General features: G+C 45.0%; 2 protein-coding genes across 2 annotated transcripts; one reads left to right on the forward strand and one right to left on the reverse strand.

The window, feature by feature from the left end:
- Positions 1-2,215: 2,215 nt before the first annotated feature.
- On the forward strand, positions 2,216-22,516 carry T265_07506 (hypothetical protein; the record flags this gene model as incomplete). The annotated part of the gene is made up of 5 exons (XM_009173043.1): positions 2,216-2,377; positions 7,745-7,948; positions 16,491-16,938; positions 19,700-19,876; positions 21,683-22,516. 5 exons carry the CDS (start codon positions 2,216-2,218, stop codon positions 21,952-21,954), a joined length of 1,263 nt encoding a protein of 420 aa, XP_009171307.1.
- T265_14310 (hypothetical protein) lies at positions 3,979-6,806 on the reverse strand (the record flags this gene model as incomplete). The annotated part of the gene is given in 9 exon segments (XM_009173061.1): positions 3,979-4,106; positions 4,600-4,661; positions 4,696-4,893; positions 4,946-5,245; positions 5,576-5,830; positions 5,836-6,134; positions 6,155-6,301; positions 6,397-6,487; positions 6,514-6,806. Coding segments are annotated over 9 exon segments (1,773 nt in total).
- Positions 22,517-22,822: the final 306 nt, after the last annotated feature.

Consider the following 22,822-nt stretch of genomic DNA (forward strand, 5'->3'; position numbering starts at 1 on the left):
CACCTGCCTTCGGAGAATCGCTGTCCCCTAGTGCTTCTATAGCGTGCATATTACACATACCGCGTTTTACCTTCGATTACAGGATGTTGATATCCCTATCCAGAAAACACCCCCAAGGATTTAGCAGTTATTCTTTTTATTTTTAGTGCACGCTGTGTTGGACAAGCATTCGCCGTTATTCGGCGACGACACCGCCTTACTGCTCGTAGTTAGGCGCTGCTACGGACGAGAGGGCTCTGTAATATGTCTGCGTGCATAAAAGTATCTAAACTCATTGTGTGGATGTTCTGAGAATAGCAGCCGGGTGCGCTGAAAAGGAGAATGTGGTGTATTAGTTGGACGTAACAGCAAGTTGGTAACTCTCGCCAACTGTCCACATAGAAGCACAAGAGCGTAGGTTCAACGGTTTATTCTCCGAGCCTCTGAACACGTGGGGATTGAGGAGAGAGTGTCAACAACGGGGAACAGGGGTACGAGCATATAAACATCAGACGGTGGTAGTCACTGGGGAGGGCGATCAATCTCATCTGTCCGGTATTCAGGGATGTGTTCATTTTCTACCATCGTTACTGCCGCCGCATCTGAAAGTAGACAAAAGAGATTGGGATTAACGATGGCGCGCAGTTTGACGTCCGTCGGTACATTATACCTCCCCCACACGCGATTGACCAAAAGATAGGGCTACCTGCCGACCCAGCGTCAGGTCAAGCATTGATTGTCTGAGAGTCTAGGCCCAACAGCTAACCACTACTCGGTATCACCAATCATTATTTGCCAGTGGCTCATCTTGGGGGCTTGGGAATTCTCAGAATGTTTATAGGACACACCGTAAGAGTGTTTGACCTGGTTTTAGACCTTGATGGGCACTTGACATGGAAGTTTCAGACCGAGAACTAAGCTGAGAAAATACCGACATTGCAGGTTTGCACCAGGAATTACAAGTTAGTTAACGAAGATTCACATCATCCTTGTTTATTCCAACACAGTGATAGTGTAGACGTAAGACCGTGGCCCTAGGTACTTCAAAACGGGGGAAGATACAAACATGGTCCATCGGCAGACCACCCTCATAAAATAACACCCAGCCCCTAGGATTTGACTTCATTCACACTACTAAGACGTATGTGTCTGCTATTCCCGAAAGAACCACCCAATGTGCTGGGACGCCCGCATGGTGTAGTGTTTTGTACTTTTATTTTGCCTGCATTATAACATTACGTATTTTGCCAACTGCATAACCGTTTTTTGTTTGAATACGAAAGACTACAAAAACGCACACTTGTACAAATTCACGCACTAAAAACGTGGTCAAGTGCTTTGACTCTCTTTTGTGATTTCGCGCGCGCTTACAGCAGTTATTCGCGTGTCCTATGTGCCAACGCTGGTGTCAAGGCACTTCAGACCATCTTCGGAATCTGGTATACGTGGTAACTCTTCGGAAGAAGAACCTTGGACAACCATGATCGGATTTCTGTTTATTCGCTGACCCGGGCCAACGGCGAGCTATTTTGAAGGGAACAATCATTAGTGAGCCTGTTCGATCTGAACTTCTTATTATTGTATACCCAATCTAGCGTTGTTATTTTCATTTATTTGGTAAAGTAACATATCGGATAGCCGGATCAATACGGTGACATGCTGGAGACAGTTGTCGGTTTCAGAGGGTTGTTTATCACATTATCAAAATGGACCATCCGGGATTTCGCCTGCGCGGCCCTAGGCAGGCGATATATACTCAGCCATGTGTGACCTTGGGCAGTTGGGTAAATGGCCGGATTCACAACGAGCAAAAGTGAAGATGGAGATGGAATAATTCGGATTTGAGACACATGGCGAGTTTTGTCTCAATAATGTGGTTTAGTCTTATACTAGGCAGATTCACTGGTTGCACTGTTGAGGGAAGTCAGGTGCGGTGAAGAGGTTGGATGGGAGAAGGATGCTAATACGTAGGGCGACCCGAACACCGTGCACGGATTTGAACTTGTGAAGGAGGCAAGCCAAAATTTTGGCAGAAAAACCAGGCTAGCCAAATTTGAGCAAAGCTTCATCGGGTACAAGAGAGCTCATGCCAGAGACGGGGCCGTATGAAAAATCTGCTCGTGATTGCGACTACAAGCTTGAGTGGGTGAGGGGTTGCGGTCGAGATTCTGAAGAAAATAGCTGCGAGAGTGCCATCCCACTGGTTATGATAGTGCCATGCAATAATTGCACTGACATGCTTCGGTTTGTGGGCAGCCCCGTAACGGTCGTCAAGGTTGCCGCGATTGGAGAACGGATACGCAGTTCACGGCAGCTGGTTCTGACTGAGACGGAGGTTGACAGAGAGAGTCAGGCAGTCACAGGCCCACGGATAATTTCCCTTTCGTTGAAGGACCATGTGAGTGTAGACCGGAGACAAGCCCTTCTGAATGAATAACAGTTCTACTGGAAGTTTGGGGAACTTCAGTCAAGGTTCGAAGCATGCACTAATATACACGGCAGAGAACCGTATAGGTGCTTCTCGCATGAAATTCTAAACACTCTATAGGGCCTACGTCAGACCGCTTCTTGGATATTTCTACTCAGGACGCAAAAAGAACGTCACTTCCATCGAGCGTGTCCAAAGAGCTGGTATGAAAATGGTCACCGGCCTTAAATCCATGGACTACGAAACACATCTTGCGGTGTTTCATCCCTCTCCCTTGGAGAGTGGACACCATACTTAAGTTCTGTTTGAAGAAGATCACCATTAACACAATGGTGACATTATAAGGGGATTTTCAAGCTCACAGAGCACAATTTTACCAGGCAACATTTTCTCTACTTGTTGCAGTTAGTGCACGGAGTGTACTTTCTCCTACGTGTGTTCACGCAGCACCCATTATCCACTTCAACGCTTTCTGCGAATACTCGCGCTGAGAATTAAAAGTGCGAAGCCGCATCTTTTTTCGTTGTTCCTTTAAGCTAATCGGGAGCCTTTGAACGACAAGAGCATACTCGACACGGGAATCTTAGCCAAAATTTTCGATCCTACTTTCCAACATGAATCCGTGACTTCGCTTTAGGTATTGATTGGTTTCGTTTCGTTTCATTCACCATCCTCTCCTTGCTACGTCTACCAAATTCTGGAACATCAGTGCCTGACTTTTCAAGTGTTCTTGATTACAATGGACGGACCTCGCTTCGTTTTTGCAACCATCTTGCAATTGGTAGAATGCGTATCACCCCAAATTTAGAGCCATCTCTCGGATGCATGCATTTGGGGACAGTTGATTAATCGGCCACTCTCGTTTTCCCACGAACGCACGCACCTCAAAAGTTCCTTGGCTTCACAGGCGTGAAGGGACTTCCCGCGTATTGAATTTGATGATCCTTCTGTTAAGGTGCACCGTGATTATCTGGGACCATCTGTCTCATGATTGGTAATCAGTGGGTGCTCCGGAGGAATAGAGTACAATCTGGAAGAGATTTTTTCGCAGAAATTACATAAGAGTGAATACTCCATCCAAATCACGCGTGCTAGCCCTCCAATTAGGGAATGAATCGAATGAATTAGTTCACAAATTTTGACGTGCAGTCAACCGGGCGAATTTCGATACTACTGCAAACACGGACGCCCGTTTACCCGGTTAGCACCGGTGCAGAAATTTCTGCAGAATTTTTGCACCCGGATGCGGGAATTTCCGCACAGTGTCCGCAGATTCTGTGCGGAAATGAAACAAATTTCCGCGCCCAGTCCGCACCCGGATACGGAAGTAGTGGAGACGTTTCCGCACCCGGTCCTCAGTTATCTAAGGTTGCGTGAATGCAGCCCATTATACGTACTTATCTCTTTCCCTATTACAATTCAGTAACTTCCTAAACACTACGCTCCCATGCCGTGATAACCCATATGCCCTCACACAATTGCTCAACATATTACCTTACCGGATATCAATAAGCGCCTTCAATTACAAATGCTTTTATTTATGAATGAATCCTTAAAAATACAGGGAAAAATCATTTGTCACTCTTGGTGGCTCTTTGTAGGCGTTTCCGAACTTTCTGTCGTTCGTTCTCCAGCCAGCGATAAGCGATTTCCTTTATTTGTCGCAGATTTGTGTTCGGAAACTTCTCACTTGTCGCGTCTGTAACGAATAACATAGTTATTGAGTTTCATCCAGACACTGATTCAACTAGCTAAATATAAAGTAACAATTAACTACTTACAAATAAGTCCTTGGGCCAGTCTGGTTGAACCTAAGGTTTAGTTTTCATTTATTCCGCGCCAGTTGAGTAGTACGGCTAGCCTTGTTGCCAACGTCCGCGTAAGCACGTTGCTCACATACACTTGCACATCGCCAGCCTCCTGCAAGAGCCACCTTTCCGCCGTTGTGAAGTCAGCAATCGTGACCACAACTAACACTTACCAGCTGTGCGCAGCCTGGACCATCTCTTAGATTTTCTTCATACTTTCGGAGATCATCCATGGATGAAAGCAAAAGAGGGTCTCGTTGAGTGCCCCAGAACTGCTAGTGGGCACCGGAGCGTCTAGCTTCATGTGAAGTCTTTGGAGCGACGGGTAAATCCTCTCTAAATTCTCTATAAAATAGTTTAATTAAAACATGGTAATCTACTCACTGAGAATGAGGTTGGCCAGGTCCGGGGAAATTACGCTGGCCTTTGAATTTGGACAGTTAGTTCTAGAAAGTAAAGTACATGGAATGTTACGAAAACCTGAGGATCGGGGTAGAACTGTGTGGTTCTGGATCGCCCACAGCGGAAAGTGTTTTGTACGTGGAACTGCTGATAGATTCTAGATAGTGGTGATGAAATAAACCGTACGTTCCACACGTCATCGGGGCATCACCAAGGACGGGTGCCGCGTCTTGAACAGGAATGATACTACTAATAATGGCAGTCGGATTGGTGCATCTGAAAATGAGGAGTTTACAAATTGAAAAGTGGTAGGTGCGGGAGGACTTACAGTCTTTTTGGAGTTGGTGAGCTTATGACTATGTTCGCACACAAAGTACTGTCACCACTGGAATCATGATCTGATCCGTCTGTAAAATCAGACGACAGCCGTTTCTTTGTACTGCAACCATTGTAATACGATTGATAAACATACTGTTTGCGCATGGATTGACGTAAGAGACGTTCATCGTTTTGCTCTTCAGAGTCAAAGGCCTCCTGTTGAGCACCCATTGCATCCGGAAAACTATCTAGAACATTTTTAACTGAACATGAACTTGCTGCAATACCGAAACACCTCGTACGTGCACGACTTGAGTGGACATTTTGGTAGGATACCCCTCAGTAAGTTGGCATATAGAACGCTGGTTGTGCACGAGGGCCAAAGGACTGAATCGGATGGTACGGACCACGATTCATGCACTAGGCCAACAGGGTTGTCCGCAAAAATAAGAACAGCGTACATGGCTGAAAAGCAACTTGCAAATACGACATTCAACAGGAGGACGTCCACACACAAACTGAAACTTTGATGGAATAACACAACGCCAACATTAATATGTAGATTTATATTTACGACATAATGAGTAACGCAAGTAATAAATGCATACATTCGCCGAGTGCCGGTGGTAAGAGTACTGACTAATCAATAAGGGTACGCAAAATTGGGATGTATATACGAATAACCTTGCGGGAAAAACTTAAGCATTTACAAGATATTCTGTCGACTGATGCAAACAACCGAGTGTTTTGCAGGTCGGAGCATTGAAAAACTAAAACGTCTGTCGATATCAATGCGTGAGTGTAAAATGTGAGAACAGTTTTGAATATCTGGTACTCATTAATATCTGTAGAAAAGTCTACGATGACTGCTGGTTGAGTGCCGGTGGTAAGAGTACTGACTAATCAATAAGGGTACGCAAAATTGGGATGTATATACGAATAACCTTGCGGGAAAAACTTAAGCATTTACAAGATATTCTGTCGACTGATGCAAACAACCGAGTGTTTTGCAGGTCGGAGCATTGAAAAACTAAAACGTCTGTCGATATCAATGCGTGAGTGTAAAATGTGAGAACAGTTTTGAATATCTGGTACTCATTAATATCTGTAGAAAAGTCTACGATGACTGCTGGTTGACCATCAAACAAAATGCAGTTGTCGGGAAGGTTTTTCAAAAAACGACATCCCCATGAACATACCTGTGACATCCTGCAGTGACTGATGGCCTCAGTCGCAAACCAACATCATCCAAAAATATCTCCCTTTCGACAGCATCCAATCCCACACGCCCGACCTGTCGGCGGTAAAGCTGAACAGCTGGTGGTTTAGACCCATGTATGTAGTGCTTCAGATGCCCCAGCTCCGACTAATAGGGAAGACAGGGAAAACGATCCTAGCAACCGCAAAGCTTGAGGAAACAGAAAAAATGGCAGAAGAGGTGTATGTTGTAGACTAAATTACTGGGGCCAAAAACAGCAGCAAATTTTGACACAGAAACCTTGGAAAAGTCAATTGATAAATCGGCGTAGTGTTGTGAAAAAAGGTGAACAGCCTATGAACGTGGTTACCGAAAAATACATAAAGCATTCGTAAACATCAGGATGTAAGATATCTCGTAAAACAACGGGTCCTATGTACAGAAGAAGCTGTCGTAGCTCAGATGCCTTCCACCGATCCAAGTCCACGACACCCCGACATTTTCGGGGGAGATCAACACTTAGAGCCACTCGCTGTTGCTCAGTGTTATCATTCAGCAGTTTCCCGGACTCCAAAGAAAACCTGGACTTGAGTCCGATTGGTATAGCTCTGAGTAAGATAGGAAAATGTTTTTTTACGGTTTCGTCTACGTAAACACACCAAGAATAAAGCATATGAAAGCACAACAAAACTCACTCTCAGCCGCACGTGAGGACAAGCAGAACGCAGAGCTTCCCGTGAACAATGGCTCTGCACACTAAAACAAGACCACTTAAATCGGTCGACAGTTTGCATTTCGTAGATACCAGGAAATGCAGGGTATCGTGGTTTTTTAATACTGTGAGTAAAGAAGTCCACTAAAACAAGACCACTTAAATCGGTCGACAGTTTGCATTTCGTAGATACCAGGAAATGCAGGGTATCGTGGTTTTTTAATACTGTGAGACAAATAAAGAAGTCTTGGCGCCTATTAAACGTCTCCATCTTCCGCGGTTTAAAGTCCAAAAATCAGTGCACAATTTCTGCACAGATTCCGCACACGTTCTGCACCAAGGAGCGGACGCGTGCTAACTGGGTATCTACAGAGTGGAAATGTCCTCATCGTCAAACGTTCCTCTTAGGATACCACACAGGTTGGGACATTTGGCACGAGCTACAGAGATCAGAAGCGACCCACGTTCATACGTACACTTAGTAGCAGGCTCGTCCGCCCACTCTGTTCCGGATGACCCGCTGGACAAATGCGGGAGGTCTGTATAAACTCGTTTTTGAGATCCGAAATAAAACCAGCACGGCGGCTGATTTCATGGACAGGCCAAAACATCAACAGAACAGATATTATGGTCAAAACGCATCCCTAGAAATTCCGAGTAAATTCAAATCACGCGCTTTATTGAGCAGACAAAACGGGATTGTTTGGAGTATTCTTAAAAACAAATATGCAGAATGTGGAGCGAATTCGACCGGTTTAAAGCAACTATCACCTTCTAGCTACTCTACTTAATCTGTTGTTTTAGCTAATGAATTTTAGGGTCACTGGTGTATTATTCTTTTGTGAGTGCTTCAAGTCAGGTCTTCCCTCCAGGATTGTCTTTTGGTTGTAGTGTGAAAGGGAATGTCGGGTAAACTGTCGGGGTACATCTGCTTGGTTACAGGCGCATCACGTGGTCTCGGAAAGGCCATAGCAGTCGCTCTTGGAGAGGCGGGCGCCACAGTTTATATCACTGGCAGAACCGTAGACTGCAGCTCTAACGGGTCGGAGCATTACACGAGTGGATTAAAGGAAACTGCACGTCTGATTGAGGCTGCTGGTGGGGTACGTTTCTTGTATTATATCCAGCCCCACTACTTTCAAAGAATGTGGGAGGATATCCCAATTCTTTGATCTAAAAGATGTAGGTTTGATTTCCTTAATGAATTCGTCACTCGAGTACATGGAGATTTTTAGGATCCCTCGTTTAGAATTTTCCGAAAAGAATCGTGGCGAACAATCGTAATATTACCTGCATTGTTCACTGACGTAGTTGACGCGTATCGGCCTAGTTTAGGCCTTTAAGTGGCCAAATGAATCTGTGTTACCGTGCAAAAGTGTTTCGTCATCTAGTTACAAATGTACTGAACATTTCTGGTCACTACTCTACCATGACTCTCCGCCCCATCATGGATGGAGAGATCGATCAACCAGAAAAATAAATACAGTTTAATGTCTGTCACCTCTAGCAGTGAAAACGACTGTTCAAGTTACTCCTAAATGAATGGCAATCTCAAAGTAAAATGTTTTAGTGCAAATGTTATATTAAGTCCCCGTGTAAGAGTGAAGGAATCCAAAACAAGAGAAAAGTGCTTTAGTGGGAGCTGAGAACGAGTGAAAGTGTAATAACGTTCGGTGGATTATCGGACTATTAATGCTATAGCTTCGAAACTTCGCGCAGAATTTTGAACGCAACGGCTGTGGCTGCACCGACCGCGCCAGTCGGTTTGTTGTATTCTTCACCTCATAATGCTAAGCTTCTCTTTTGATTTGTCTGGTAGCATGTTTTGTCTTGCTGTACCCCTAGCTTCTAGTGTGGTAACTCACTCGGGTATCTGTTCTGCTTTAACAACGAATTTATCTCTATTCTCGGCAGCAGTCCGTGATTCGAACTCCTGTTCCTGAGTGGTCTAGTGGTGGAGTGATCGTGTTCAGTGGTGGTGTTGCCTAATGGTGTTTCGGGAAACTCCTATTCCAGTGGTGCAAGCAGGATTCCGCCCATGTAGGGGTTTAGTTGAACAAATCTTCAAACTCCGTTGGGTTCCATAACAGCGCCATCCACATAAACGTATACGTTATTTAAGTTTTCACTTCCGGATATGTGAGCGTACGGAGGGTGGTTTCGTACACAACGATATCCGTCAGGGATGCCCACTTCAACCGTTTGTGTGCGATTTCGTGGACAAACACAAAATGAATATAACCAATCAGTTCGCTGTAGCACCCTTTCGGTGCCTAGCTGCTATGCCAATGGAAGGAGGCAAAAGGATTGGGTGCTGCCAGGTTGCCCAAGCCTAGACAGGAGCCGTCGGGTTGCTGACGTTAAGTTCAAACCAAGGACCTTCCGGTCTGTCGGCTAGCGCCTTAACCACTGGGCTGCCTTAAGCTATCTGAGCTGCCTTGAGGTGAACCCCGGTGTTCAAATAGCCTTTGGCGAAAACCATGTCGATCTGTAATATACGAATGTCATTGTTATCATCTTTTAGGAGGAGGAGGCGCAGGTGTTTTTGGGCGAACAAACCAAAATTATCCCGTTCCTTGATACGCACTTTGCACATGGACATGAGGTGACCAAACCCACCACTTACAACCCAGAGAGAGTTGTATTACTTCTGATTTTAGCGTGACACATGAGGGCAAAGCAAGAGTGCGTGGTTTGGGTCGCGTTTGCTAATTTGAGACACCTATGGCGTCAAAGCGACATATCCCTGAATTTCAAGGGACGTGTTTATCAGGCTACAGTGCGAACTGTTTCGTTGCACGACAGAGACTTGACCTTTTCGAACAGCAGAACTGAGACGTCTTCAGGTGTTCGACAATAGTTATCTCAGGACCATAGCTCATGTAGATTTGTATGGTAGAACCCGTAACGAGGCATTTAGGAAGCGAGTTTCCGGTTGTGCAACGGGCACTTCCGTTGAAGAATGCGTCCAGCACCAGAAGCTGCGTTGTTTAGGCCGTATATCGCATAGGACGAATCATCGTTTGCCGAAGGAAGGGCCGTTTTCCGTAACCGAAGTAGGGAGATGGCCAACCCCTGACCTGGTGAAGAGGTATGAAGATACTACCAGACATTTGGGTGCCTTCCAGGATGGGGACCGCGTGATCCCCGCTGCTTCTGGCTGAAGACGCTGAGAGATCTGGCTGCTAATCGATGTCAATGGCGTTCTTGTTTTCAGTTTCTATCCAGATTGCCTGAGTTGATGTCTAGAGACGTAGGCACTTTTGAATGATTGTAGCAACCCTGCACTAAGTCTCCGTCGTTATTCAGTAGGGTCATGTCGGGTATGGTTTACAAAGAACATTGAATGAATCCTTTGAATTACATCGTAGTTTAAGTGCGTTTGTCTCTCCGCTGTTCCAATAGGAACTTTTCCTTGTTGATAATCGTAGCTGTTGTTAGTCCCCGTCTTTTCGATTTTTACTTTTTACCGGGTCTTCTTTTCCATGAATACATTACAACTAAGTACCAGCAATCCTCACTTTGGAGATGGATGACAGTGAAAGTTGGGTGCTGATGTATTTGGGGGAAGTAAGTGGTGGTGTACGTTTCATCCTTGTGAAATGTTATCCGACGGAGACTTTTTTCTTGGAAAAAAACTCGGTGGTTTAGGCGCTAAATTTCTGAATGAAGAGTCACTGGTTCGGAAAGAAAGCTTTTCGGTTGCTCCTGCCTGGGTCTAGCTCCTGCCAATCCCAGCCTTCGTGCCTTCTCCGGGTTACGCATCAGGTGTGCACCGAAAGGGCACCGCACATTAAGGATCACTTATCACTATGACTGCGTCTTCTTGACAGCCCTAATACTTAAATCAGGATACAAAAGTGACTATCGGGGTTTTATAGCCTTACTGGCAGTCCGTCGGTTGTGCGTCTGGGGTAGCTGGCTAAATCTTGCTAAACACTCAGCATCAACAATAAGAACATAGGCCAATCCTGGACGATTAGGCGGATGAAACTATCTTTAGAATATGACGACCATGATGGCGCTGCCGTTCAACGGTTATCCACGCACCCCATGCTTCCTTACACCCGAATTCTTGCGTGAAAAACCTGAGCTGCCCCGTCGAACAAAGACCAAACCTTATTCCCGCCAGATCTCCATAAAACTCCATGCTTTGGTCTAAAAACTGTTGAACTTCTCATGCCATGGTGTCTTCAGAGTATAAAGTATTCTCGGCTCTCCCAACTGCTTGGACAACCAAAACGCAAGCTGAATGACTTTCCAATCACTTTCAGATGCTGACTGCCAACCCATTGTAATGCTCGTGCTACATGACTACCACATAGACATAGTCCTTCTCTCAGTAGTTCGGTAACCTAGCTCCCTGTTAATAGCTGCTCTAGTCCTGGGCGACACTGCAATGCTGGCGCTACTTTGGTGGGTCAGAGGTTGCATCTGACCAACCTCTGGCACTTGTCCTGAGCTCACCCCCCTAAAACTAAGGGGGCCCAATGGACGTACCAATCATCTCGACACAGCTACAACGCCCAGAAACAAGTGCCAGTTTATTGGACACCCAAGGAAGTTCCAAGGCGTGATATTCTGGTTATTGCAGAAAATTAAGAAGTTTGCGCAAGTCTATCTGTCGGGCCTTGGTGGAGGTTTTCAGATGGCTGGTGTCAAACGAACTTCCATCACGTCATTCAGGTGTACGTCTAGAGTACGCGCTTGCAGCGCACCGGAAGTGGCTTTCACGATGAACAAACGGCCAAGCAAATGGAGTGAATTCTGCTCCGATCGCGATGTGTTTCTGTAGAAGGTCGCAGGTTGTAAAGAAGAACCGAAACGGAAGGAAAAGATTATTCAGACCGGAACCAGTTAGAGCGAAGTTTAACTTGCACCTGTATGCTTGCCAGAGGCACTGTCCCCAAACGCTCTGAAAACATCATACCACAAGAGTATGTTAATCAATGCCGTGCGCTATTAGACGCACTGAATGCCGAACTTTTACCCATTAACCCTAACTAGATTTACTACTGGACGAATTGAATGAATGGCCTTTGATCCTTGATGGAGTCACTTACACGACAGATAGCCTTGGCTAAAGTTGGTATGTGTACTGTCAGAATGGGTGCATCACGTCCCACTGCTCAAGTCAAGGGTGCGCTTCACCAAGGACGAAGACGGCTTACCAGGCTAAGCTGGCATGCCCAACTACCATTCCAAACTATCGTTGTCGAAAGTGGCTGAACATACCCATGGTAGTCATGAGAACGAAGGTAGCGAACAAAGCTTGTTTTCTGTGATTGCTCCTCTTGGCTAATACATCACAAATTCATAAGGTACCAGAAATCACATGGAAAAGGTTAAGGTCGGGGCTACATGCACTTTAGAAAGATAGAAATGAAAGGAAGGGGGAGTTGGATGAGGGATAGCTCAATGCGTCACGGAATCACGTAAGTGACGTCAATCTCAGACAGACTTGTGGGACCGGATGTTTCGTAGGCCAGTTCAAGTTCGGAGGTCGCACAAGTTTCTTTTGGATGCAAAGTTGCGGATCCAGCAGTCCGATACCAATTGATTCTGCGATCGGCTTGCTCCTTGTCTATGACACGACTGGTGTCGACCAAATGTGATGCAATCGAGCTTGAGCCTGGTTTCTTCCAACTATCACTCAGAGATATGGGATTGTGTTCCCGCATTCTGTCCGACAAATGCCTTGTCGTACGAAAGTTGTCGAAAGTTTCGTTGGAGACAGTCCATGACATGACAACTTGGAATGCAAGTAATTGCGGTCAAAAGGTGTAGAGCTTTTTCGCAATAATTCCCTACTCTTATCTTTTTCCTCCACACCTTACGAAGGCATTTTTCCTTTGAGGTGTTAGTTAAGCGCAAGTTCATATTGCTGCCAATTTCTCCGGAAAATCCCGCATGCGTTAATCAGAAGAATGCTCAGTTGCTGTCTTACGGGTTGCAAGAAATATCCAGCATCGTAAATTTTGGTGATCTTGTCATGTGGCGAGATTGTCCGTTGACAGCCTATGCTCTGTCCTCGGTACCATGTTCATAGTAGTGCAGTCCTGGAGGTGAAAAATATTTGACCTGCAAAACATATGTAGGCGGGTAAAACTACTGACTTTGGTGACTTCTGCCCGATAACAGGGAGTCTTTTTTAACCTTTGTTCAACCGATGAAATTTCTACAACTGTCAAACACTAGTGACAATGATGGTACTGATTCCTAACACGAGAAAAACCTACAAATATACTGCTACTCAACAAAAATGCGATCCAGTCCTATGAATACAGATACAGAGATTCCCTTATTTTCCCCTTTCTATAGATAATTTTGTAGGGGATTGGGGGTTTCCTTACAAAAAATCAAGATATAGAGTGCGGTGTTACTTCTCACAAATCAGGCTGCTTTAAAAAATAGACCATTGTATACCTGCTATACCCGGCTACGTTAAGAAAGTTAAGTGGTTCATCTGTAGCACCCTTTCGATGACCAGCTGCCATGCCAACCGAAGGGAGCACAAGGACTGGAATACTGCCAGGTTTCTCATGCCTAAACAGCGGAAGTCGAGAGGCAGAGGTCGGTCTCGGACCACGGACCTTCCGGTCAGTAAATTCGCGCTCTAACCAATGAGCCATCTTATCTCCCACTACGTACTCCCATTTCTACGATGTATAGCATCCATGACGGGTTTATTTGGTACTACGGTTAGCAAAAATTTATCTTTGCAGTTCCGGGACGATGTTTAGTTGCAGTCGGAACGCATGTCTTTATCCGATATAAACGAACACAAAATTTTTAGACAGAAACATAATAAACTTAAACCTGCTTGAATTAGACATCGTAAGTACCTGGAAGGTCAGATTCCTGAATGTAACAGAACGCCCGAAGCCTACTGCTCCACCAAAATCTCAACAGGAAAGCCGGCAAGCATCCAGGCCAGTCAATCATTCGATCAATTCAGCGAAAGCTGATGAGTGTTCATGCGCGCCACAGAAGCACGACCGAATGTGATCTACGTTCAGGCATTTGATAGAGGCACGATCGATGTTGATGGATGTTCACTAACGCCTACCAGACAGTCTGGACCAATGTCAGAAAGTTCTTTTTAAATAGCGTGGGTCCGTTGTAGCTTTTGCCCTCACACTAGCTTGTTCGGAATATAGCTATGTTCCCTCCTGTGAGTCTTTTTTTCCGGCAACTAGGCACTGGAGCGGGTCAGCAGCAGATATCACAGATTGACAAATCAGTAGATATAACAGTAAACTCCCAATTTTACGATCAATGGGCGTTGAAAATTTTAAGATCCATATCTACAGAAGCCTATTTCACACAGGCTGCGTACTTAGAGCATTCAAGGATATCCATCTGAGTGGACCAACACCGTAGTACCCGGCAGTTCCGTCTGTCTTTCTCGTTTTTATGTTACCTCAGTAATAGCAGAACTTGTGAAGAAACTATGTATTGACGTCATACCCCTCATCGAACAAGCCCGACATCAATCAGTATCATGTCCTTGGCTAATGTCTTCCCGCCAGTTTTCCTTCTTCATGGGACCAAATGTATTTCTTTTCATCCTTCGTTTTTACTCGAGTTGGCTCACAACCACTCAACTGATGCATTTGCATCTCAAAGTTAAGCCGGTGGTTCATGCTCAAAGAACGGAGGCCTACCTGCTCAACCGCTATTGTGCCGCTCTTGCACATGCGACCCACCAGTTATGTAAGATGATAAAGAACATAACCCGCTTTGACTCGGAACCAGATTCGGGAGATCTATCACTAACGTAGTGGTCGCTGAGTTGGCTGAGTTCCGACTGTTATACTGCTCCAAGCTCCTATTTATCTGCTAAGATTTGTTCAATTTCCATATCTAACAGGAGGTAAGGCGATTACAGTACGGCAGTGAAGCATTGGTGTTGAACACTGATGTCATGCTGTCGTTGATGATGATGATGATGATGAAGGCGATTACAACTCGCTCACACAACTCGATCCTGTGCACTCAGAAGGCGTCCGTACGCGCATTGATGCCTCCACGGTCTGCAGATGTGACAGTCAGGCCAATCAATTGTGGCGCGAGTTTTCACAATTACCCACAGGCTCCGCCTTATCTTTATTTTACTTGTAGTGTGGTAGTACCAGTAGTGTGGTCCTCCCACCTTACTAACTGGAAAAAGAAATAACAAAAGTACGAAGGTTGGCCAACTTGTCTTCCGAATTTAGCAATGGCTTTGATGCATGAGTCCGTATCTGTCAGGTTCCTTAGGTTTGTGGTTACGCTGCTGTGTACCATCCTATGGACGCCTTAGATGTTCGTCAACCGCTGTGGAATAGTCTTTCTTGCCATCCCTGATAGTTGGCGTAAAGGCCTCGGATCCACAGCATTTTTGTGCGACGTTGTGACTGTTTCGCTCCTTATATCTAATCTATTAGGTCTGTGGTTTCTCTTGGACTGGCAAGGTGGGCCTCAAGATATAGTGTACCCGAACAGACTGCTCTGAACACATCTCCACACCGAATTCCCGCAATGCGATGTTTACCATAAATTTCACGACCCGTGTTATGTTTGATGGACAGTGTGATTAGCCATAGATTATTCGCTGCACGATGCACTTATTTTCTACATCGCTTTTTATTCCTCAATGTGTCTGCTAACACTGCACGCTGACGCTCACCAGGTTTGCTCCCCAATATCCATATGGTACTATATCTATCACGTGCTGTTCTCTCCTCTTGTGCACAGTCGTCGACCTGCGCAACCATTGTTATCGATGTCAGCAATATACAAAATTTCACTGTAAGGTTGATCTTGATTGAGAAGGCCTGTTGTGAGCAGGAAGTAGCCACACTGTTTAACGTGAACCATGGTGCCTGCACTTAGATGGGGTTATCTTGCAGACTCTATACTTGACTTAGGCTCAGGGGGCACGAAAACCGAGTGTGTGGCAACTAACGATGGTGGTCTTAATGGCGTCATCTTTGACCGATTCCTTTGCGGTCATAGTTAATCACGTGGTTTTCCATTCATTCTGAATTCCCAAAGAACTCATTGGAATTATTTCACCACAATTTCGAAGAAGTGCTGGACCAAAGATAAAAATTTAAATTTCTGAATAATGTGCTAATCCTTAGGTTGTTACGTTTGTTCTTGGACGCTCATGACCGCTTTGAGCCGTAAAGTTCCACTTGTTTTTTTGGCGACCTAGGGGTTTTGTTCCCACACAAATACCTGATAGTCTAAGCCTGTTGAGATAATTGTCGTTTGGGAAAGTGAGTTTTTCTGTCGTCAAAGTGCGGCCAACTCACTCGTAGTCATACTTTGTGCACATCACAGTTTGTTCACAGTTTTGCATATGTTTCCACGCTACTTACTACTACTCACTACTACGTAGCTATGTCCTTTCTGATTATGAATATGATGTATAAAGAGATTATTTGAGCTTTGATAAGTTTGTCTTCCACACGCAGGGTAATTTTTGTGAGAACTCTATGGAATACAAGGATATAGATCTGGATTGACATATGGTTAGAGTTTCAGCTGTTTTGCTTGTTTTATACTCGGTGACCGTCCGCATCAACTATTCATGTTTAATGTAGCACTTTCCGTTTTACCGAAATACCCTTCACTTGTTTTTCTACCCGCTCGTAGAAAGCTATAGCAGTGGCAGTCGATCATTCTGATGATAGCCAAGTCGCTGGACTTTTCGCTCGTATTCGGCGTGAACAGTGTGGGCGTCTGGACGTATTGGTTAACAATGCCTTCAGTGCATCGAGCTATCTGGTCGCCGAAGCCAGTCTGGACACTGTGTACTGGGAACCAATGACAACTTTGCGCAGCCCAAGTGAGGAGTGGGATTTGATTAATCGCGTTGGATTGCGGAATGCGTACACGTGTTGCGTTCTGGCCACGAGAATGATGGTCGAGTGTCGATCCAACATGAATGCTGGGAGTTGTCACACATCGACGTTGGAGAACAACGTGAACGAAAAGGCATGTTTGAAGAGCGTGATGTCTAATCCCCTACCAACTGGAGTCATCGTTAACATATCCTCTTATGGTGGAATGGAGCGTATTTTCAACGTGGCGTTCTGTGCTGGTACGTCTAGTAATAATAACTCTAATCTAAAATTGAGTTATATATGGCTAGTGTCAACCGATAGGTTTGGTAGCATATGACTAAATTAGCATCTTATTGGAAAACCATCTTGGCATTCAAACCGCTAAGCACGAACGGACTTCACCTTATTCGTCTAAGCGAAACACTGATTCTTCCAAATCTGAAAGGTGGGTGCATGGCTAACAATAGGACGACCCGGCTATGTGTCACGAATGCCGAATCGTTGTCTTGTGAGAGGAGTGTTGCTCCCTGTACCTCCTTCAGAATGATGAAATCCGTGAGATGGACAATGTGTAACCTGGCAGGAGGGCGTGAAACAGCTTCTGAAGAGATTGGGTGTTTTTGGTCCCGTCCGCTTTCCAGGATAGGGTCCACTTGACACACCCTCATATTTAGTCCGGAGGGAGAATTTTCAAGCAATGGCGTTTGACTGATATCATGCTTTCGAATTCCTTCCCGATTGTCTGAGCGTTTGGAGGAACCTCAGAGTCTCTACTTAGGCTAACAGCAGATTTCTCACTCGTCCAGTCTTTTCTTTTTTCACCCTGAAACCTCGGAAATAATTAAGTTAGAAATATGTAATAAGTAATATGACGTTGAAGCATCAGTGTCAACACCGGTCTCGCTGTCACTGGTGTTGGTAATAACCCAACTGATCATGATAATGAAATAATAGCGATAATAATTAAACAATGATGAAAATAATAGCAAATAATAATAAATATCTTAAACAATCAGCTGGGTTCCAGGCGAGTCTCTCATCAAAACCTAATTGCTGTGCAAATGAGTATTTCGTTAAAGCAGCTGTAAGATCCGGGTGGCTATGGATCTCACAGGACGATTTCGGCTGTTAGATTATTCGCAGTTCGTAGCCAGTAGTCAACAGAAGCAGTCAGACGTGGGCAGCAGATGATGTACTGAGGACTGACAGGGACTGATTCTACAGAAAACGAATTAGTAAGCATCATGAATTCAGCAAACATACATTCAATAATGACGCAATCAGCAGAAGCATAAAATAGTCACTAACGCAGCAGGGATTTCTAAAGGCAACAGACGATGTACAAACATACATATAGGGGCAGTCTGACAGTGTGAGTTGGCCGTATAGAGAGGTAACGGCGCAGGAGTCAGTACGTTCGGTCGGCGGCGCGACGCGGCAGCTCGTGTCACGTGACAAATCGGATTGCGCAGCTTCGTCCGTTTAAAACAATCTCGCCAAAGGATGACAGGTGCGGCACATGGGCGTCAGATTGGTGTAGTGGGTGACACGTTCACCTCCCGTCCGGAGGCTCTGGGTTGATACCCGGTACGCGGCAGCTCGTGTCACGTGAGAAGTTGGATTACGCAGCTTCGTCCGTTTAAAACAATCTCGCCAAAGGATGACAGGTGCGGCACATGGGCGTCAGATTGGTGTAGTGGGTGACACGTTCACCTCCCGTCCGGAGGCTCTGGGTTCGATACCCGGTCGGTCCGCTTTCCCGTCGGAGTGGACGCTCGAAAATAGTAGCAATCGAGACGAACTTGCAAGCGCGATGATGTGTTTTTCGGGAGGGGATTGCTAGGCTGGAACAAGCTCTTAAGCTAAACGTACTTTTCAATGTTGATATCAATTGGACTCAGCACAATGAGTGCATTTTGTGTCTTTGTTCAGGGACTCCAGGGGTGAAGTGATTCGCCAGCTATTCGTTGCCTGGAATTGTTCTTATTTTACATACCGTTTTTAGTCCGACTTTGTACAGCAAAACCTGTCTGTCGTGTTCGGTAGGTGGGTGCCAATCCTATTGAATCTGTACATATACCCGAATAATCACGTGGTCGATAGAAAGCTCTACAACTGTGTTGATTGAGGTCACCGGGTCTACACACCTTTTTCATGTCTAGTCGGTTTTCGCTCCATGATTCATCACAGCAGAAGCACCACGGCACTTGCGAAACACCTGACTACGGTACTTGTATGGCCTGACAGCGTTTTGACTGAATACATTACGCATGACCCTTTGCAAGCGCAAACTTATTTAACTCAGCGACAGACAGGTGGCACACCTACGGTACCCGGGCTGCATTAATCAGTCCACCATCAATATCGACTGGGGGATAAAATGTGAAACTCATGTCTATCGGTGAACGAATAGGAGCCGTCAGCCCGTGTACATTTGCTTCACCGCTTGGGGTGGCAAAGAGATGGTATTCAGGTTAACCTTCTACCAGCCGTCTCGCTTGTTTTTCCTTGTATTAACTCTAGCTTTTGCCTCCTAATCAATACGGAGTCTATCCTCACATTACACCTCATTTTTTCTTGTCATGCTCTCAGTAATGCCTGTTTCTTTGAATGCTTGGCGCCGAAATAGGTAAACTCCTAATTTCAGTTTCTATGGTCCAGATCAATGAAACCTATCACTACGCTTGTAAATTTCTCAATAATATGGATTTTATTTCTAGCANATGGTCCAGATCAATGAAACATATCACTACGCTTGTAAATTTCTCAATAATGTGGATTTTATTTGTAGCAAGTAGAACTAACAGAATAATCTCCATTGTGATCGCCAACAGGTTTCTATTCTCTCCAGCGCTCAGTCCCCCAAATAACAACGTTTTCATGAGTTAGAGTTCGTAAAACTAGACACGGATATCAGTGTTAGATCACTAACAGGTTGTTAGACAGTGGCTGGTACTATTCCACTTTTTAAACGTCACCTTACATCACTCTTATCCTAACTTATTTCCCATCGGACAGGCAAATCCGCCCTTGATCGGATGAGCATGGAAATGGCACGGGATTTGAAGAAACGCGGCGTGGATGTCGCCGTACTCAGTCTTCTACCGGGCCTGGTTAAGACTGAAACTCTTGTGGCTGCCTTGGAGTCGGGGCAAGTTCCACAGCTTCTGAGCACTGCTATGAATGCAGGGTTAGGTAAGTCTGTTTGGATGCATTACACCTGTTTGTGGAAGCGCATCCCTGTTGGGATACCACGGAACTCTTAACCTTTTGGTCGTCTTGTCCTGCTAGGCTTGCCTTGTCCACCCCTCAGGTCTGTTGGTCTGTTATGCAATAGGGAATTGTTATCGGGTCAACATACTAAAGTAGATGAATATTTGCTCGGTATCTCAGCAGTCTGTTTCTTTTCTCTCCCAGCGGGGCTTGATCTATGGGGGTCCCGGTTAGCGCTCTGTCATTGACAAATGATGCTTGTGTAAAGTTTTAAGCTTTGTACTTCGCTAAGTAATACGCCAAATTCATGGATTGAATTAGTTCACCAAAGTCAAAAGTTTTCTGTCCAATCATACATGCGCGCACGCGCACCATTGTTTGACCACTTCCAATTTCGGCCTTACAGTTGAACGCTTCGTTGATTCTCAAACTAAATAGACTAGCTTACGACACAGAGCAGAATCTAAGCTGACTTCCTATTGGTACGAACTTATCCGGCAAGACCGCCTGAACGTTATGACAAATGCTTAATCGGAGCACTGAAGGTTAGTCGGTTTGATTCGGCAACTAGGTGGACCGAAAGGTATTCGACGGCAACCTTGTGAGTAATTTCCTTTACGAAAAATATACTACGAGATCTCAACTATCATGCCAACTCGAACATGAGGCAGCCTTTGTGCAGCACATTCTGTTGAAGAATATCATAAACGAGAGATTCAGCTGAGTCTACCGTGAAAACTAAATTGATATGCATATGAATGTATTTGTCGAAATCTGAGTCGCCCACTAAGTGGATGTAAGCAATGAAAGCAGGTATTTTGACGTCCGCTAATTCGGCAATCGATAGACCACAAAGCATCGAGCAAGGTGACCAATCAAGAGACGTCGCTTGATTGGCGTGTTACCACACTTAGGAGTTTCCTCAGGTGTGTACAATGACTGGCTAATTACTTACGATCCTAACAGATTGGCTCTGCTCATACCGAAGATTTTGAAAATTCCATTGTCGGTCAACAGTTGTCCTGTTCCCAGGCAACTCATAAGCTAATGTGTTGTGGATATTTTGCCCGTTTTGGCCCTGATATATACCACTACTCTCCTGCTTTCTAACTAGTCATTTGGTTAGCTTGAACCATCCATTAGTCTCATGTGGTTCGTTAATGGACTTTTTTCTAAGTCATTTCAATGGGCTCTGTTCTTTTGGGTTGTTTTGATCATGATGCAAGCCAGAAGTTCATCGATTTACTTTACTTATCTGACGGAACTTCAGACCCACTCACTGGCTACAGTCTAACGGGTGGAACTGGTTATTTGAATAATGGAATGGCCACTGGCTGTGATGGAATCAGATTTGTTTAAAACTTACCCTGACTTGATGCAAACCTCCTGCTAGTTACACAAAGGTGTAGCAACGGGGCCTATCAGTTTATTTTTATGATCTCAGGACTCTGAAACGATCATCCGCTAACTAGCTGAGATTCATATGACGATAGAAATTATATCCTGTGTGAATTTATCGCTGCAACGAGTTTGCGCTTTATCGCCAATTCTGGAGTGATCATGGGAAATCGAAACCGTGTACTCAGGAGCACCAGTTCGCTATGCTACCCAACGACCTACTAGGTTCTGGCTTTTTCACCATGTCTGTAGCTGGATCTACACCCAAAATATATTTTCTTTGGTCTCTTATTGACTGTGGGTCCTCACTGAGTTGAACACTTCACAGCTTTAAAGAAATATTCGAGTACTGCTCATTATTCCTCATTTGCTCATTCGATATTCTGTCAGGATTACCTCCAGAAGTTCCTGGACGCGTTGTTGCCAACCTGGTCGGCCAATCACGTGCAGCGCTGATTAACCAATCCGGCCGATGCCTGTTTGGCGAAGAGCTGGCACGACAGTTTGCAATAAAACTTCCGAACCGACGATACCCGCTCAGTCGTCGGGCCGTGAAGACTATTCTACTTATGGCTGGCTGGACCCGCTTAGCTTGTCTGGTTCCCTCCTTCGTCAAGATCCCCAGGTGGGCGCTGTTGATCTGGTGCTCCAACTTCCGCTAGACCCTTCACTGTCACAGGAGCGAAGATTTCGCCATTTCTGTGCTGCTAGTCTTTTGTTCTTTATTTTCAGGGACCTCTTTGTACAGCGTTCTGTTTTGACGATGAATTAGCACTGCTCACAGATTCCCACAGACTTGTCGTCATATTTCTCCTTACTTGCGAATGTGATTATTTTTCTTCGTTGTTTATTGCTATTATTTTTATTCTTGTTATTACTACTGCTATTGTTCCGACATGAGTACTATTATTGTTATTATCATTACTACCAGTACTCTTTGCTAATCTTTAATTTCTACATATAGCGGCCACTTTTTCATATCCAACTTTAACTTCAATGTACATGCTCACGCGCATTTATCATACACAACAGCATACTTGAACAGCACCCATTGCTCTGTGTTTTGAACCATAACTGTCCGTTTAGTACAGGAATCGTTCGCAATGATTTCGATTTGCAGCACTTTGAATAACTATACTTGCTTGCTCTTCTTCACACCTGATTTGAGTTCTTCCTCGATGTCTTTGGTGAATCTAGTGAAGAACGAAAGGAGCTGTTCTTGGAACTTTCTAACCCCATCGAATTCTACTGCACTGGAGATGGTACAAAACCAATTGGTGATTCAAACTGTGTTTGGGGAGAGATAGCGTCCAGTCTGGTCGGTTGGGTGAATAAATGTGGTGTGTAGCATTGTCTGTTTACCTAAGGGGTTTTTCATTTTCTGGGTTTTGTAACGTGTTTACTTGGAGAACGTGATTGTCTGCTGAGAAACTGTCTGAGTAGGTGTACAAGCGGAGCGTAACCTCTGCTTCAGTTCCTCATTTGATGCTTGTGATGCCTTCTAACGTTAGCAATTAGCCAGAGGACATC

The sequence above is a fragment of the Opisthorchis viverrini genome (genome assembly GCF_000715545.1).
Source record: "Opisthorchis viverrini unplaced genomic scaffold opera_v5_177, whole genome shotgun sequence".
Classification (NCBI taxonomy): domain Eukaryota; kingdom Metazoa; phylum Platyhelminthes; class Trematoda; order Opisthorchiida; family Opisthorchiidae; genus Opisthorchis; species Opisthorchis viverrini.